This window comes from Amia ocellicauda, chromosome 4 (genome assembly GCF_036373705.1).
Source record: "Amia ocellicauda isolate fAmiCal2 chromosome 4, fAmiCal2.hap1, whole genome shotgun sequence".
Lineage (NCBI taxonomy): Eukaryota > Metazoa > Chordata > Actinopteri > Amiiformes > Amiidae > Amia > Amia ocellicauda.
The window spans coordinates 48,972,218-48,992,961 of NC_089853.1; the positions used below are offsets into that span (position 1 = coordinate 48,972,218).

At 35.2% G+C, this 20,744-nt stretch overlaps 1 protein-coding gene across 2 annotated transcripts in view; it reads right to left on the reverse strand.

Annotated features, from left to right (window-relative positions):
* Positions 1–924: 924 nt before the first annotated feature.
* pard6b (par-6 partitioning defective 6 homolog beta (C. elegans)) overlaps positions 925–20,744 on the reverse strand; it is a 66,725-nt gene continuing 46,905 nt past the window's right edge. For both annotated transcript variants that reach the window (XM_066702667.1, XM_066702666.1), the window contains one exon: positions 925–8,648. In XM_066702667.1, coding sequence (XP_066558764.1) covers positions 7,822–8,648 — 827 coding nt within the window. In that variant the 3' untranslated portion in view covers positions 925–7,821. The remainder of the gene's footprint in view (positions 8,649–20,744) is intronic.

The window sequence follows — 20,744 nt, forward strand, 5'->3', positions numbered from 1 at the left end:
TATTCACTGCAAAGGATTTGCAACCAAGTATTGAAACTCACAATTTAATTAAATGATTATGTTAGTTTGTCCAATTACTTTTGAGCCCCGAAAATTGGGGGGACCACATATAAAAATGGGTGCAATTCCGACACCGTTCAAGCAATTTGGATGTAACTGCCCTCAAATTAAAGATGAAATTAAAGATGAAAGTCTACACTTACACCTTGGGCGTTTCCTTTCAAATCCATTGTGGTGGCGTACAGGGCCAAAATCATGACAATTGTGACATTGTCCAAATATTTACGAACCTAACTGTCTGGCATCATCCCGAATGCAGACCTCCTCTGTAATATAGTAGTGCACACTTCTATACCATTGTCCTGACAGGGCAAACAACAAGGCTCAAACATAATATTGCAGTACAAACACAATATTGTGGACGTAGTAGTAATAAATATTACCCAGTACCCATAATTGTCTATGTATGCAGGTCGTCACAGAATCAAACAATCTTATTATGAACATTACTGCTGCCGTGTATCCAAAACAGATGTGTAGCACCTACTGTAGTGCTGTTGTATCTGTGTCTTACCTTCTGTAGAACACATTTGGGACATCTTTGGCAGACAACTGCAACAGTATTAGCATAACACCTGCAGTAAATAGGCATTGCTTGTAACAGGTAACTCAACAGTCAAAGGTTACTGCCAAGACAGATTCTTGGACCAACTAATCACTGTCATCATCTAAATGCTTCACCCCACATCAATCCACTGACCCTTTAAAGTCTACTGAAATATTTGCCAAATGTTTAAAACTGTAAAAGGTGAATGCATTCACATAAAATTTCAGTTTGATTTTCCCAAGGTACCTGAATACCCTCCACTCGTGTGAGCAGTAACATTTTCTACAAACCATTTAAATGAATGAAGAGGCAACATGTCTACATATTAGTTTATTTTGTCCAGCTCTTACAAATTACTAATGTACATGTGAATCTATATATAGTTTCATTTTAAAACCTTTTTATTAAATGCGATACAAATGTACATCATACAGTAGTGATAAGAAAATACTGATATTTTCAGTACAAATCTATACCTCAGATTCACATGGCAAGTAAAATCATTCATTTTATTAAAAAAACGAAACATTAACAAAAAAGTAAAAAGCCCATTTTTAAATTTTCTATACAATCCTCTCTCTCTCTCTCATATATATATATATATATATATATATAATCTTTCCCAGGATAACGATATTCACAGTATGGAAATAAACAGCATTTGTAAATAATAACAATGTTTTGATTCCCCTAGAATAACTCAATGCCATTTGTTATATTATGTTAGATGGATAATTCCTTTTCAGAAAAAAAGACTCCACATTAAAGTTAAAATTCAATATTGAATGGGAAAACAAAGAAAAGTGACAGAACAGAAATTGGTTAAAATCTGGTACAACAATGAATAACAGGTATACCATTAAACCTTTGTGGTGAAAAAAATAATTTAAATTAAATATTGAATTTCACATTCCATAGAGATTTTGGATGATTATTTAATATACAGTAATAGTTAGGATGTGTCCAATGGAACGGATAAAGTAAAGGTTTAAGATTTACAGTCAACATCCAATATTGCAAAGGGCCTCCTTCACAAGCTAATAGTGTATTTCCCACGAATCCCATGAAAATAATTATTAGAATAATGAAAATAAACATGCTGTAAATATAATGGGTGGATACATCAAAAAAGACCCAGTGACTTATGAAGAACATTTACCAAAAATAAAACATTTCAACATGTAGGCCTACGCTTTGATACCATTTCCATCAGTTAAAAAAATGCTGCTGCCAAAAGGAAGATATTTATTCATGAGATTTAATGCATATTATTGCGAAGCACTTTAATATTTGTAATGTGCTTTATGTTCTATATATAAAATGTAAGTTATTATTAATATTATTATTTTTTTACAGGTTATGTACATTGTCTACATTTCAAATCTAAGCTGAGCTTCCATTCCACTTGGATTTGCTCATGAATCTTACTCTTACATTATTCAGATTCACAAGTATTTTACACATTCAACATTTTAGATTTAACATCCATTACTGTCGCTGGCAATCTTGCATTGACTTTGCAAGCCAAGGACATTTTTGTTCAAGGATTCTGTGCAGAAGACACTGGTTATTTAATTTGGAAGATCTTACAATTCATATCACATAATATCTGCAGACTGAACAGCAGACTGCAGAGGGTGCATTATTAAAACTAAGTATCCATCACTTCACCTCCTTCGTGGAGGAAATTCGATTATCTTTCTGTATACTACAGCTCCTCAACCACGGCGCTTTGCGGTAAAGGAACTGAACAGACACTACAAAAGGCAAAACCCCTGTCAGTGAAAAAGAACATGGGAACTTGTTTCAGATTAAAATATGTTACAGAACATCAGTGAATGAACAATATCCTGAACTGTGTGTAATGTCAATGCATGAAGAAAATGTTTCTTTCCTAAAAGTCTACACTGTGAATATATTGGATTTTGCCGAGTCAACACCCAAATGTGAGGGACTGGATTAAGGGGAATCATGTGCCTCTGTAAGGACTGTTTTTATAGCCCAGAGTCTGCATATGTTGAATTCAGATCATTATGAACTTAAAAACTGGTCTTGCTTCGTATAATCCTCAGCAAACACAACAGTAGCCAATGTTATTCATTCATATTTTACATAAATATCCATTTTGATCAATATTTTTCCAGTTTTAATCCCATACTGAAATCTGGAAATTATCTACTTTTCATTTCTTAGTATATGACTGTGTTATCTGTCATAAATGTGGGTTTTAAGCATATCGACAGTAGATGTAATCCATCTATATACTATTAACAATACTACAGCAAAAGTATCTCATCCCAGAATAAGGTCTCCTCAATGTTCAATGTAATGTGGCCTGCCTTCCACTGTTTACCCCCACTTGTCAGAATTAAACATATAAAGATACCCAAATAGGGGTGTTGTTTAGCTGAAGTAAATAGAGGGAATATATATATATTTTAATTCTTCAATCCATGTCTTTCTGATCATTCTACTATATATATGATATATGGTGCAGCAATATTCTAGTCACATTTGCACTATAATTAGCTTTATTATAATACAAATAAAGAATTTGTATAAGTAATGCTTTGCTTCAGAAAGATTTCATCCTATATTTTCTTGCAGACACAGTCAGGTAAAAAATAAAAATAAAATATTCTTCTAATAACTATATCAATTCCTAGGCACATTTATATTATCTTAACCCGTTACCAAATATATAATTTAACAAAGCTGTTACCATAAACCATTACCGTATTGCAGGGACGTTTCTAGACTCTAGACTTCGAAATGGTGTCCAGGATCGGGGGGGTGGGGGTTGCTGACAGTGTTTTGCACAGTTACTTCTTCATTCTTGGATTCTTTTGTTGTATTATTTTTAGGGATGCTGAGAGAAAATACAACGGTGTTTTGTCGGATTGATTGACCGTGCCATTACTTGTTCATATAATCGTATTATTTTTAGCGGGGCTGAAAGAAAATACAGGAGGGCTGAAGACCCCCTAAATAGGGTCTAGTGACTCCCCTGCCATATTGTATTACATCAAATTAAAATGATATGTATGGTGCCAAACTTAGTTTGGCTGTATTGAGGAATGACAAGAACCTACAGGAGTTCCTTATGACCGACTCCCCCTGTTGCCTAAGGCGGACATTTTGACAGAAGCAGTGACCCATCTGGCTAGAACACGGGTCACAGAATTCTCACAGTGAGGTTTAGGAATGTTAGTGAGACGCAGCATTTTCTATCGGGCAAGAGAACCATCTTAAATCCAGATCAAATTTTTTTTTGCGTTTTTTCTCCCATAATCCCCAAATTACACTTTAAAGGAATAGATTAATAAAATAATAAAAACATAAAAAAACACATTTAGGTATTGGTAAAAATATACACAAATATATATGCAGATAGAAGGGATACTGGCTCTATTAGTTTTAACACCCGATCTGATGCATTATATTAGTGCTGCCAGTTTTCCTTTGAAAGGTAATTAACTTAAAAATGTCTCCCAATGATGTCTCTCCAACACACCAATACAGGCATTCAACATCTGTTTGAAAATCTGTCATCATCCTTCAATCCAATAATCTATGTGTATACAACTTTGAAGTAAATTTGCACCCTCATAATGCAGAAATAAGAGGAATGCAGAACTAAAATCTGTTCACAAACAAGACAAAAATGGGAAGTATTGTTTCAGCATCACTCCCAGCAGAGATTCATGGGATCGAATACTGCAACTAGATATACTTCTATGATATTGAATAATGAATTGGGCATCACATATTAGGGAGAAAAACAGAAGTGTAGCGTACCTGCTAAATTAAATTTAAATATCATGGGCCGGATAAAATCAAAACATTGACCCACCCACTCATAGAAAACTACAGAACTGTAGAAGTTGCAGCTTCATTTTCAGTAAGATGTCACTTTCTTCTAATCATAAATGTAACAGCTATGTTATACAGGTTTGTAGTTTGTTATTAGTGGGTGGGTAAAAGTTTTGATTTAATCCGCCCCCACATTTCACTAAAACTTGATATTTCCTACAAATATTACATTGATGGAGGTGATCTCGCTTAACATATGAAAGTAAAAATAAAATCAAACCCATATTTTAACATTAACAATCTTTGCTCACTGGGAGATAAAATGCATAATTTATGTAAAATGTGATATTTTAGTTTTTTGTTTAACATACACCCTTTATAGAACTAAAATGCATATATATATATATAAAAAAAAAATAAACCTTCAATTTATTTGTTGACAAAGCATGAAAATGAATGATTAATTTAATCACTTATCTGACATATACCACACTTATTTCCCAAAAAGTATAATGTTCATTTTTAACCCTCCCCCTTCACTGTTTCATATGAAAACATTACAAACAGAAGGATGAATACATAGAATGGCTTACGGAGATCACTGTGCCCGACGGTCGTCACACCACAACCACAGAAACCTATTTTAAACGGCCATCTGTCTGCCAAGCTTGTTGAACAAGGCACATCTATACATTTTCTTCAGGGTTGAGTAAGTTATATATTGTAAGAGAGAAACTGCAACACCTTTGGCATATTCCAAATGTTCGGACAGCACTTTAGTGTTTAGTGTAGTGTTTTTTTTGTGATTTTCTATAAAGTTGATACATGATTAGTTGTGCTTTATCACATATTCTTTCAAGTGTGAGCAACAGAAGTAAGAGCAATGTGAATTATGGGCATGTCATTTGGGAATTATGCTGCTTATTTTAGACTCTGCTGTAACCTAACTTCTAATTGTATTAATAGATTAACAAATATAAAACGCAATCACAATTTCAGCGGGAAAAGCTTTTCAATGGCACTTCTTCTCTCGCTGCACGTTAATACAATTGTTGATATGTAATACTCATCATATGTAAATGTGTCCTTCACATCCGAGTTTCAAGCGAAAAAACTTCAACACACTTTCTCTTCAGGTCGGCAATGTCCTGAAGTTGGCAATTTCATTTTTAATTAATTTTATGAACTTGAAATCCAGGTGAAGTTAATAAGGAAACTTATCACATGCTGCTCTTCAGTCTTAATGCTGTGTGAAGGTTGATCACATTGCATTGAAATTATTAAAATCGTAAGCCACAGTTCTTCAGCAAACTCGTACTGAAGACTTCAGGTACATTGAACACATGCAGGACTGACGTTATAGGCTCCCTCGACCTCATCACATATTCAGCAGCGCGAAGAGGAACATCCTGGAGAAGCTGTACACTAAGTGGTCATAGATATATCCCCAGAAATAGACAAAGAACAATTACCATACAAAGCTTAGTGTGATCGTTTGATATATTATGAGAAGATTAAACAAAACCATGTTAGACTTTTCCTCCTCAAAGTTCTAAATAATAATTTCATACATACATTGTAGAAGTTTGTTTTCTCGTGTATGTGTTTACAAGAAAAATAAAAGAACAGTTCAATCCCAAGCCGAGTATACACGAGGTCAGGCAGATCTGATAGTAGCCCTTATCATGAAGATGATGTAGCACATTGTCCACTCAGACTCAGCATATAATGAGTCTTCATTAAGATAACATTAAGACACAACATTTTAGAATCAGACCTAATGTGGAGAGAAAGAAAAAAAAATGCTGAAAATGAAAAAGTTCTATCAATTTGAACAGCAGGCTAAATTCCAAATAGTTTTCCAGTTTGATGTAATTTTAATCATAACACCATGAGTAAGTGGTTTGTTTAAAAAGTAAAAGGATATATTAAAATTGAACATTATACCATCAGTGTGCAATACTAGTACTGAAACGTGAAAATAAAACCAAATTGAACCTAGTAAGATGTCAAAGTTGATGTAATCTGTATTTTTGTGTTGATTGGCTTTATTCTTGCGTCTTATGTTGCATACCTATGATAAACTAGATAAAGGTAGGAATATTTACAGGAGTTGCTTATACCTAAATTATCCTGTTTATACCTTGTTTCTTCTTATACAGCTACTTGCCAGGCTAACCAACAATTTCAGCAAAAATCTCTCATTACAAACACAGGATATGCCCCAAGGACGCAATTGAACATTGTACAAATCTGAGAAGTCATATTGGACATATCTGCAGTTTAGTTTTAAAGTCTGGCATCTGCATCTGAGTTTTAGGTACTGCTCTCCGATACCCCCTATTTTGAGGGGAACCAGGAAAGTACATTTTTGTGCATAGGACTAAGTAGCAGGAATTCTAGGTGAAGGGTTAGCTTGGCAGATGTAGCTGATCTGGGATCAATTCTGAAAGGAAAAACCTTTTTTTCAGCACTTGATAGTTTCAACCACTTTTAAGTGAAGTAAAGGAAGAAGCATAAGAAATAAGGAACTAAGGCATAGGGTTACTCCTGTAAGTATTCCTACCTTTAGCTAGTTTAATACCGATACTTCTACACTTACATTTCATTGAGATTCAAGAGGTACATTTTTTATCTATTTTTGATGGAAAATGTATTTTACCATAGACATCTAGGCTGAGTTAACCTAGACAATCAGACAGATCATGTAACTAGAGCAACAAGTCAGACGAGGAACAGGAAATGTGCACATGACATCAACTTAAATACAGGCCGTTTTCATACCTCTGCCTACAAAAGAAGCAAGCCAGAGTTGAAAAACTAAAATATCTTCACAGCCAATTTAATATGTATTTCATTGATTTAGGAAAGTATTATATACATTTCAACTTGATTCATCTTCATTAAACAAAATAAAAATGTAGCGCCAAATAGCTTTAAGATCAATGTCCATAAAAAACAAATCATGAGCAATTCTGTAACAACAGATTTTAGTAGTACTCTCCAGTTTTATCCATATCATGGGCTTAGCCTATATTTGATCATTGCATGCTGAAAGCATGTGATTGTAGCTGGTTGAAACTCATAATTACAACTTAAAACCAAACATTATCTAGGAAATGTGGGTAGGTCAATATTTACCATCAGAATAAAACTGGTGCTAGATGCAAAACCAGGGACATCCTTGATTGAAAGAAACAGGTTCCATTTTAAATTAATTAGTCTTATATCCAGAAAGTCTACACTATATCCAGCTGTGGGACTGACCTGCATCCAGCCTCCACCTTCTGCCAAAATACCCTCGTACTGTACTTCCCCTTCTCTTGAATTCAAGCATTGCATTTCAGTTGGAGATTGCACTGCCTGATTTATATATGGCACCTTGGGCATGTTTTGTAGGTCTAAAGAGTGATGACCGTGCCATCCTCCTCCATGCTTCTGCGCTCAGAACCTGCTCCCGTCAGGGAACCAGCGCTGCTACTTGTCGCCAGGAACCCATTCTGCTTGTATCCGAGATGTAGCTCGTACCTGGGCAGGGCTGGCATGCTGGTGCTGGCACATGCGGCCTTGGTGATGGTCCGAGCCTCCTCCCCAACTTCAATGACCAGGTCTTCATCATCTTCGTCACTCTCCAACTCCTCTGGCCTGAAGTTCTGGATGATGTGTGGTGTTGTAGCTGTGGAGTAGCTGTAGTGGCTGGCTCCGCTGTCTGAAGACTGGCCGGAGCTGCCTGAAGTCCGGCTGTTACGCACTACGTTGTTCCTCTGGTTGGCGGGCTTGACAGTGATGATTAGGTTGTGGCTGTTGGCAATCATCATATCGGTCACCTGGTCCAGGCTCTTCCCAGATACCTCGATGCCATTGACCTCCAGCACCTCATCGTTCACAGCCAGTAGACCTGTGCTCTCGGCCAGCCCCCCCGGGACCATCCTGGAGATGAATATCCCGGGAACCTTCTCCAGGCCCTGTGGGGTGACCCGAACACTAGAGCCATCACGAATATAGAAGCCCAGGGGTTTGTCAGAGCCATGTTTGTAGAGCCGTACCCTGCGGTGCGTCTCTGGGAGGATGTCTACATCGATGATGGACGATACGGGCCTGAAATCCCTGGGAAGGCTAATAATGATGGGAGGCTTCTTGCGGTTGTTGTCTGGCCGGAGGACAGTGGAAAGGACATTCTTCTTACGAGTCAGGGAGTTGGAGCTGAATGCAGAATAATCACCCTCCTCTGCAGAGACAAGAAGCAATGGGTTAATAAAAGATAATTCTGCAAATCCCACAACCCCCGGTTCATACGCCAAGGTTTACCAGGTAATTGACAAAGTATTTTGGGAAAATATTCAGATGATTTAATAAATAAAACCTGCAAAGTTTGGCTGAATCTGAGCAGATAATATAGCCCTATACACTTCAGAATTCATCACAGTCACAGTTAATTTCTCTCTCTAAAGTTCCAGACTTCAGGCAGTCATTAATTAGTCACACTGACTAAGTATTGAAACTCACAATTGAATTAATGATTATGTTAGTTTATCCAATTACTTTTGAGCCCCTAAAATTGGGGGGACCACATATAAAAATGGGTGTAATTCCTACAGCGAACTACCCTCAAATTAAAGATTTTTAAAGTCTTGAAGTCTTGATCGTTTCCTTTCAAATCCATTGTGGTGGCGTACAGAGCCAAAACGATGACAATTGTGTCACTGTCCAAATATTTATGGACCTAACTGTATATCCACCCTGTCTCCCTTCAGTGTCCAACACCAGTGTGAGATTATTTTTTTCTGCCATTTAAATATTCATATTTTCTTGTGGCGAAGCAGGTAGTCACATGACTTTTTCTTACAACTTTGATTGGTAAAATAATTCTATAACTTCAATCTGCTTACAAAATCAAAACATTTGATATTGTTGCAAGAAACAAAGGTGTTCGGAAATGTAGTATCAAAGTAATTTCTACAACAAAAAAATGCACTTACTACATTTTTCAAGCAACATTTTTCTCAGCTTTAGGGTTAGAGTTAATGTGCTCAATATCAGAATTCAGATGAGGTGCATGAGGTATTGATGTTTTAAAATCCAGTGTTATTCATAGGCCTAATTCATGAGGAATCACACCACCTTATTGTATAGTGTTATTTAAATATCTATTATGCCTTGAAATGCACTGTATTATTGCACTTTGTATTGTGTTTATATTTTGTAAGTCACCCTGGACAAGGGCATCTGCTAATAAATAAATAATAATAATCGAACGAAGCGGTTTTATCAGTTCATGACACAGGTCACTGCCTAGAGTGTTAACACACATTTTACTTGCCCATTAGAGACCTAATACATTTCACAGTTGTTTCAGAGAGCCTTTTCCAGCTCGTGTATCAATTCAGTTTTATTACAGAATTTTCAAATTCCACAAAGCTTAAATCATTACACTTTATCTGGATTATCAAGTCATAGCAAAGTTCAGTTTCAAAGGTTTAGTTGCGAAAAATGTCCCAGACAATCATTAACTGGCAACTTCACTATCACTCCTCCCACTGTGAGACTATGACCTCTGGTTGAGAGGGCTGGTTAGAAAGTACCTGAACTCTGGGTTAGCTTACATTCAGCAAAAAGATTAAGTGATTCAGTAGATGGATGAAGTCTGGTCTCTTTTTATGAAGTAATCAGCAGCTATGGCCCTTTTTTAGATTTTTACCAAAAATACATGGAAGGTAATGTGTTGCCAATCATTAAAATGGTTATAATGTTACACTGAAGGCATCAATAAACATTAATAGAGAAGTGGGTAAATAGAAAAATAGGAAGTAGTTGTATTAATGTGTTACACAATTTTTGACAGTAAAACTTATCTACAAACCTGGACTGTTTGTGTCTGTTATTAATGAACTCAACACCTGTAAACCAATTAAATAAAATGCAAAATGTAAGATTAAACTGCTTTCAATCACTCTAAACCTGAAAGAAGGCTGTAATGCTCTTTTCACAGGTGAAATCTGACCATACTTGCCCACCACATGAGTGAATTTACCATAATACATAAAATAAATGCATTAATTACAGATTTGTTTGTTTTCTATGTTAAGAACAAAATACTGAAACTAGTGCATTGTTGTCAGAGTTAAACTACAGAAGAGATACTTTCCTAGCATCATCAGGTCAGTCAGTGTTTCTATCACTATTAGTGACATTAGATGAAAGTACCTGAGAGGGAACTGTGGCTTGTGATCAAGTATCTCATCCAAGATCCAGCAATGACAAAACCAAAACAAAAGAACTATTGTACATTGCAGGGTTTCTTTAATTTCCCAAGAGATTAAAGAAAACCCTGCATGATCCTGGCACCCCCTGAGGTTTGATCTTATACTAGTTCAGACAGATCAGTCAAGCATGTCCACAGAAGACTTCCACTCCATGCATTTAAACCACTATAGTACAAACAAAGGTCTATAGTCTACATCAAGATATACAATGAATATTTCCTAACCCTTTGGCTACTTAGCAACATACTTTCCAGATGAACTGTCTTCAGTTCTGGGAAAATTTCTCAATATGAGGATTCTAGGCAAGTAAGTAGTTTCCATACAAGTAACGGGTGAATAAAACGTTGTTAGAGTTGTGATGAAATTCGAAATGTTTAGCAAATCCGAACTCCGTTGACTACTAAATCAAACTAATATTTGTGTCTAGCCATTGCAACATGCACATGCTGTCCACTCATTCAGTCAGTACATTCCAGATTTTATTTTAGAGAGAAGGATGTGATTGTTGCAGAGGTGACCAGCGGTGTAAGGCGCTGCTACGGGATTTTAAAATCCGTTCACGGCACCACTCTTTCAATCCCATGTTTCTCAATTCTAAATATTTACAATTATTAATAAATGTATTTAAAACATTTCCTTGCTCGATGTATTTGTCTGAAATAATGTGAAGTAATAAAGACTGCTAATTAACATAACAGTTCAGATACAAACTGTATGCAGCACCACTACACCACTGGAGGTGATGACATTTTGGTGAAACTTTTTGTGTGTGTCCTTTAACCTTACTCTGTAAATTTGCTCTACGTACAGCTCTCGTGCTGTTTTTGCAGGGAAATGCCAGAAAGGGTGGTTTACTTGCACGAGAATAACACTCAAGACATTGACACCAAGGAATCCATGGCTGTCATGTGACATGTTCAAATTAAACCATGTACAGCTGTTCATGTGCCTCATGTCCAGTGGTTTCATTTGTTTTACTGATCTTACCCGAGTGGTTTTTCACATCACAAGCTGTGAATATAAGTGTTTTAAAGGTAGGATTACAACACAATGTAAAGTACCTAACTGTGCACAACAGACCCACAACAAGATAGAGAAATAACAGCTTTGCACAAATAACATTAACATAAAATACAACATTGCTAACCATGAAACTTTGACCAGTAACTTACTTTACCTTGAAATCTAACTAATAATTTGTTCATTAAATGATATAGAAGATTAATGCTGTTTACATGTGAAATGGGTGTGCTTTTCCCAAATGTTTCCATTATTTGCTCAAGTATTTGGGATTGACCTTCTCTTGGTCTGCTTTTCTTGGCTGCAAAACTGATGCCAAATGTACGTATCATCACTTCACGAGTTAAAACCCCTGCATTCTTTCTGCTTTACATGATTGGAGACAGCGTAATAAATACACATTTATGTTCAGAGATATTAGACAATGTATAGACAACATTATATTCAGACAAGCATTACTGTAAGAAACTATTTCCATGTGCAACAATAAATATTTGCTATTTATTATTATTGTTATTGTAATCATCATCAAGATATATGCTAGTAGATGTATTTTAAACTTGACTCCCTTAACTTATTACTCTTACTACAGATTTGTAACTGCACATTACACTTTTTGCTGTATTATTTTAATTTACTTACCAGACGTCCTTAACCAGGGCAAAGTTACAGTGGAAACAAAATACACACTAACGTTTCACGATTAATAACAGAAGCTACAATATAGCAGATTATAATTTAAAGTGCGCACGTTTCAGTCATGGCGTTTATGGACTTATGTACGCATTCATTAAATCAGTCCTTAATGTTTTAGAGGGAAACCCAGATCTGCTGTATTTCTTTAATCATTCGTTTAACTTGTAAATGGGCACACGTTAACTAAATTGTGTTCGCATTCATACCGATTGTCTCTGCGGGGCTATTATACAGCAGACTGCACACCATTCACAGGACAACAGCCTGAAACACTGTCCAGTTGTTCATGAAATATTAATAAAATCAGCTCCTACCGATCTGATTATCCTTCAGTTTATTTTTAACTAGTCAAGGCACTGCACCGGTCCTGTGAAATCCGTGTTCGCCAAGTTTTCAATACACTCAGATATTAACTGTAAGCAGTTATTGTTTCTGTACGTGGTTTTCAATCCATGCAGTGAATAAATCTAATTTCTTTGTGATCCCATACGGCACTTGAGATTATATGTTCCAACATAATGTAACTGATCTCTTCCCTGTCTGTCTGCAAGTCAAGCAAACACCTCCGCTTCTGAAAGCGATGCATTTCCTTGGTGGGCGTGACGGACGCTTACGTACACGTCTGGCAGCAGATAGGTAACCGCGTTGAAACACCAGTTTAAGCGTCTAGGGCCGGACGCATCCACCAGTGGCAACGGAGCATCATATACATCGGGGGTGTGCAGCCTGTGGCCCACGACCACTGCCCGCACCCCACAAAAAAGAATACAAAACAACAATAAAATTGTATATTTATGACTGCTTATTTTGTATCAACGTGTTACTTTCTTATTACATTGTTGATATGTATTTATTGCATTATATTTATATTTTTTAAATATAAAATTAAAATGTAGTACTTTGGTGGTAATATGGGTGTTGTGGCTCAGGCACTTATTTGACAGCCGGACTTGCGGCCCACTGATTCATTTAGGTTGCTCACCCCCAAGATAAGAAACCATGTTCAATAGTAACTTTTGCATCTCTGAACAGTTAATTCAAACTGTCTGAAGACTCATGCAAATTGTTATATTTGAAAAGTAAAATAAAAGTAATAAAAGTACTCCATTACATTACATTTTAGCACTATGAGTTGATTTTTATTTCAGCTCCATTTCATATTTACAGCATTTAAATAAAGTGTTAATTATTTCAAATTTTGTAATAAAAACTGTAGCAAAATTTTACAGTAATACTGGCAAAGACAAAATGCCCCTCAACCTACAACTAAATACACTACATCCACTTGTACAATTGCATTTTAACAAGTCACTTCTGATAGATAACTAACCTATTGTCTATCTAAAATACAAAAAGGCTTCTCCAACTCACATCTTTAGTTCTTTTCTTTACTTTATATGAGAGGAGAGCTCTGGGTTAACAAGTATTCATGTTTTTATAATAAACTTGTTACTTCTTCTTGAGAATTTTGCACATTGATAAGCGTCTTCCACTGTTTTATTACTGTAGGTATACAACAGTTCTAGAACAAACTGCAATGAGCCCTTTTCACATTTCTGGGTTCACGAAACCAGGGGAATAGGCTACTTTCGGACCGAGGTCTGTTACTAAGGTGTAGGGGGAGCAAGAGGGAGTTTCTGTGTAAAAGTACTGGTACATTTTATTCTCTGCTGCTTGCATTGTGTTACATTTAATTTCACGCTTTTTTATTCCGGTTCTGTAGCCACGGAGGCTGGCATGTAATTAACACACACCTTTGTACCTTTGTTCTTTCTACCCAAAGAAGAATTTGTATCCCATGTCCAACTTTGAATGTTTTGTCTTAGATTTGTTTCTTACGAGCTCGACCACATTAGAAGTGTCGAACTGGAAGAGGGATGAGAGACCAAAAATTTTTTTAAATAAAAAAATTAAATTGATGATCCATGGAATCTCTAAGGGAAAAGGAGTAAGAAAGGTCATTATTGTGAAAGTCTGACATAGGGTCTATTCTGGCCATCGCACACTGGGCATTTTCATTTTGGTGACTATTATTATTATTTAAGTTATTACTTATGTACTGACTTCCCAATGTGTACTTAATTTTATTTATGTTAATTGTCAATAAATTACTATTCATAAAATCTGTGTTAGACTTCATTGTAATTATATACACACACACACACACACACACACACACACACACACACACACACAAACTTTAAACGTTAATTGCAATTATTTGTATGACAGTTGTCAAACACATTTTTTATGATTGACTCTTTAAATACCTGCAGCTTCAAATTCAAGATGTCTCAAATGAAAATGTTACAGAAACTGTGGACGACACAAAGCAGCATGGAAGGATGTATGCTTTGAATAACAAAAAGACAGAAAAATAAATTATGCATCTAACAAACACTGATATATATTTGAAACAGTGAAAATGTTAAACTGCTAGAGGAAAAGATGAAAGATGAACACAAGAAGCTATCAAATCCTAAGAGATGAAAAAAGACCTAGAATAAGGCCACATAAAAGATGGGAAGATTAAATAATAAACTTTGCAGGCATGACATGAAAATAGAAGTTGCAGACAGAAGCAAGTGGAGACAGCTTGGCTGCTGCTGCAGATACCAAATGCAACTAGTACTGCAATGATTCTTCGAATAATCAAGGAATAAAATTAGTCTACTGTAAAAAGGAATTGTCGAGTATGCATCATCAACAAGTTCCTCTGCAGGAAACAACCCTAAAAACAAAAGTTCTGTCGTCTGGAACTACTTATTTATTTTTTTCTTAGTTTTTCTTGTTGCTAAAAACCTAACTATTGCTATTGTTATTTTATTCATGTTTGTGTTAGCTTATCGTTTAAACTGATCCAGGTGTTCTTTCATTTTGTGCTTAACAAAACCGTGACATTTGAAGATTTGTCAGACAATTATCTGAAAATAATTACTTAAAATGTAGGATTGGTGATCACCCTAAGTGTAACAGCTAGCATAAACAACAGATTTAGATTTTACGATATTAACCCAGGAAAAATTATATATAAATGTATGTCATGGATTGTTCTGATATTTTATCCTTATTTTATATCTATTCCCACAATGATTAGTAGCTAATCTTTGTAGGTAACTCTGTGAAATATTCATCATAGAGAAAGGTGAAGAAAAGTGAACAGACAATCAGAAAGCTATTAAGTAAGACACTGATGTATGTAAATGAGTAATTCTTACACTGGAAACATTTAGAAGCAACAACTTTGTGTTGCTAAAATTGTTAAGCACTTTAATGCCATGCTACAAAGTATCCTAATTACCTGTGCTCTCTTTCAGAAAATGAAATCCAACAGTGATTGCTATGATTTCACTAAAGGAATTAGCTAAATCCTTCAAGATTAGTTAGTTCGCTTCATAGGGAAAATTACAATTAACAAAATACTAACCACTTACATTAAATCAAAACATCAACATTTGGTTGACACCACTGAAACTTCACACATTGTAGGCACCCACTGTTTAATTAGTAAACAAACATCAACAAAAACAGTTAAGGTATTACCAGTCAATTGTATTGTTATTTCTATTTATTCTAACATACTTCCTGAGGAACCTAACTCAAAGTGATTTGTATTCTTGTATAAATCCATCTGAAGGTCACCCAATGTAAACGTCATTTCCATTATTTCAGTGTATAATATTATTATTATTATTATTATTATTATTAATACACTTCCATTGTTTAATGTAGACTGCATAATGTAAACAATTATAATAACCATTAATGCCATATTTATACAATTTTAACATGCAAAAAAAATAAACTAGGTTTATTTATAAATCGAACAAAAAAAAAAAAAAAATTACTTTTGTAAATCCTAAAATTATATGCAACAATGGCAGAATATTTATTAATATGGCCCAGTTAAAAAAATATATATAAATATGACTGCCTATTTATACCTATATCAAATGGATCAAAAGAAATCTAACAAATTAAAGAGAATAGCATACCCACAATGTGACAATTAGAGATGCATAAATTCCTAGTGACAAATCTGACACTAGCAACTGACTTTCTAGATCTTTGCTTATTGTCTTGCAAGTATTTTTTTTTTGTCTATAAAATACATTTTAATCGACCTTTCAATATCAATGTCTGCCTGTGCAGAGCAGTACTGCTACACAATCAAATAAAGTGTAAAACAGCAGCAGCTGCAATGTTGAATATTGCTGTATGATGCTGAAGTTTCTCTTTAGTTACTGGAAAATGTGCATCTCTGCACAACATATTGACATTCAGTGCCCTCTGAAAAGAACAGCACAGCAGAACAAACAGTGCTCAGAGGAATCTTCAGCTTTGTGCATCTGTTCATTACACAGTACATGGGCACAACACCAACAATAGCTTAATCAATTTCCAAAGAAAGAACATACTAATGGGCTTACATTTTTGCTCTCTCTGCTTTAGGCCATTTTAAAGAAAGCTTTTCAGCAGGCTCTATGGTTGACTTTTCAATGAGAATTTTGATGTATTTTAAGGACGAATAATTACATTACTATCTTCCTTACAAATATGTACACAAGTGGAAGTTGTAGTCAGACGAGCAGTTTCCAAGTTTGTTAAAGATGTTTCTACATGTTTGGAGGATTGTTTGTGGCTGAAATAACAACCAATGAAAAGGACAGGACAGCTACATTATAAAGATTTGAAAATCAAATTTAAATCAATTTTCTTTTCATTGTGTTGGGGGATACATTAGCAGATTCTATGGGGCAAATCATTTTTAAATTGCTCCCTAAGAAATACAAATATCAAGATCCAAACATAGTGAAGACTATGAACTGGGATCTCAACAAGTCTCAAAATGTTTTGAGGCTGCACAGAGCAGATGCAGCAACATACATAAAAGCTGTTTATTGTGAAACATTTGTCCATTTTTTTTTCTTAATGTCTATACATTTTGTTTTAACAAGATAAACCAATCGGTGCATTAAATTCAAAGGTTTTTTTTTTTTTTTTTTTTTACACGTTTTAAGAAATCAAATGCTATAATTTGCAAATAGGGGATTACAATGTATACAACTTTATAAAGCTGCAATTCTAATCTGCAAAACTGCAAATCTAAAAGAAATGTCTATGTATGTGCAGGTTAAGTTTGTGAACTCTGCAGCACAAGTACATCACCATGTTCTGGATCCTCAGGGTAACAGGAAGACTGTGAAGGTTAAGGACAAGTGCAATAATCTGCTTAAAGTGATGTCTGGCTGTCGTTGCAATCAGAGCTACTCTATTTAACAAAGCCCACAGTCTGAACTGACATGTCTAGACAGGAATCAACAAAATGATTGTACTTACCTACAACTGCCCAATTAATACATTTAAGCACTACAGACTCTGATATACAATTAAGTTCACTACAATCTTAAGAATTTCAGATATGTATATGTAGTATTGTTACCTTTGAAATGTCATTCAATCAGGGAATAAAAATTATAGTTACATACTGAAGACTGTATAGGAAGTTGAAGAAAGTGTTTTGTGATAATTATATAATGTTTTATATTAATACTAGCATTATAAGTAGCTTGTATACAGACTGAGCAGATTAGCTTTAGCAGGCTAAGCAAAAGGTCAACAAGGTTGATTTGTTAGAAACTCCTGTCAGTAATAAAAGATCACACAGTGCTGAAATAGCCTACAGCTGTTTGCTGAAAATTTGTTTAAGAACATAAGAAAGTTTACAAACGAGAGGAGGCCATTCGACCCATCGTGCTCGTTTGGTGTCCATTAATATCTAAGTCATCCAAGGATCCTATCCAGTCTATTTTTAAATGTTCCCAAACTTTCAGCTTCTACCACATCGCTGGGTAGTTTATTCCAGATTGTGACTACTCTCTGTGTAAAGAAGTGTCTCCCGTTTTCCGTTCTTAATGCCTTGAAGCCCAATCTTGGGTGTGAAATGATAACATACTCTAGCATGGATCTCTCTGCCATACCATTAGTTTTAATTTAAAATAGCTGTCATTTGAAGCTGCAGGGTTTCCCTGTATTCTGATTTGATTTGCTTTCCTATATGTAAGGATTGACATTGCCCATTTAATCGTACCTTTCAACCTTTAAAACACAGAGTTTCCCCTCAAAGCATCTTTCCATTTTGTCTTTATATTTTGAATAAGCTGCATTCAAAAGAACACGAATCTCATTTTAGATAATCTCCTGAAAGATTTGCATCTACTGTAGTGAAATTACAAAATGATGCATACACATTCTTGTAACTTAAAATTTTATTCAACATGTGAATGCTCGAACTGAAGACTTTTAAGGATAAGTTACAGTAAATGTCAGTACAAATTAAAGAGGAAAAAAAGTTGATTGCAATAGTATTCAAACTCAATACTTGGTGGAAGGATCTTTGGCAGCAATAACAGTTGCACATTTTTGGGGGTAAGGCTATACCAATTTTGCACACCGGTTTGGCAGATTAGTTCTAGTTCTCTCAAGTTGCTTGAGGATCACTTAATGACAGTAGTTTTCAAGTCTTTGCACAGATTCCCCATAGGATTCAAGACAGGACTTTGACTGGGCCACTCAAGGTCATTCACTTGCTTATCCTTTCCTAACCTCAACCTCCTGATTTCAATTTTCTAGGGGTTAAGTAACCATGAGTCAACATGACACTAAATCAAAGACTAAGAGTGAACATATCCATGCATTGCAAAAAGTAACAATTTTCATAGATATGAATAATTCCAGGAAACTATTTACTACTGTATGTTTCTGCATGTCTTCATATATGGTACATGCATAGCTAAAGGAGGAACAAAATATTGAAGTTGTCTAGTTCCTTTTCCTCTCCCGAGTTTGATATGTAGTAATCTTACACATCAAATTATTAAGAGACCACTGCGCTTTTTACCTTCAAAGGAAAATAAAGTAGATTAGTCTATACTTTACCTAATTATTATATGGTTTAAAATGAATAAAATATAATTTGCTAGTAGAAGTAGTAGTAGTAGTAGTAGTAGTTACATGCACCAAACAAGGGTTACAGTTTTTCACTCCATAGCTGTGTTTTCAGAGAGGAAGCTAGTGATAGTGCTTTAGGTTAAATTCTCTCAGAAACACAACTATTCTCAAATCTTCAAACTGGGTTGGACATTAGCCAATGGCTGTCAGAGAGTGCCAGACAGTACAAGGTACCAAGCACTCTTCAATTCTTGAGCTGTCAGAGAAGTTGCAGTGAAGAATTCAACATTTGAAAGGGGAATTCCAAAAGTGTTACTATTCTAGGACCATTCTGCATATCTTTCTAGCACACTGAAGATAAACAAAGGGCTGCATTGAAATCAGTTTGCACTCAGGCAGCTAATCTGACCCGAGTAAACCTAGGGAGTAGCACACCTAATCTGACACAGAATATTAATTTTTATTTACCAGTACAAAATGCATTTAAATGCCCTTAAACAAGCATTGTACCTAATAAGCATCCTGTCACAGTAATAGTTAATCAAATTCTTTAAATCAAAACATGAACACCAAATTAGAATGACAAAAAAGGCATACAAATATTAATAATGCTTTAAATCCATGCTACAAACTAAAGTTTTTATCTTTGTCCCCAAAGCTAGTATAACCCTTTTTTGCAAAGTTACTATGGCTTAAAAAAATGTGATAGAGAAAAACACAACTATACCTGCCCTTTCAATCAATTTCATGCCTTCAAATCCTGACAGATTTATAAAATAAGTTACCTACTTCTGTGCTTATACAAATGGGTCCCCCCCTGGGCTTCCTCAGAGCTAACGTAAGGGTTCCCAAAATGAATAAAAAAATACTTTAAAGACCAAAAATATAAATCATCATCCTCATAAACAATTCTAGTAAAATCTGTTGCTTTGTAGCAATGCTGTTCAAAAGTGCCTGTTCATTTTCCTCCATTACTCCCCAGTGACATACCAGCTCCCTAGATAGACTAGTTACACACATTACGAATACCAACACAAAGTCTATTATTCAAAAATAATATTGGATTTTGTATTACCTCTCTAGTATGAGATTTAAAAAATATATATTCTCTCCTTAAATACCATTTCACAGAAGTAACATTTCTTCATGTCATCCTTAACCATAGATATCACATTCAAAACTTGTCTGAACAACCCCAGCCTGGGCCAAGACATTGATTCAATACTAGCTGTGACAAGATTACATCAGACTTTATTGTAATAATTTCTGAAAATGATCAAACGATCGGCCTTCAAGGTCAAAGCATCCAATTTATGTGATGTTAAAGCTATAAAAATATACTTCACATGGTATAATGGTGCTATAAAGAAAAACTGGCACGTGGGAAAGAAAGT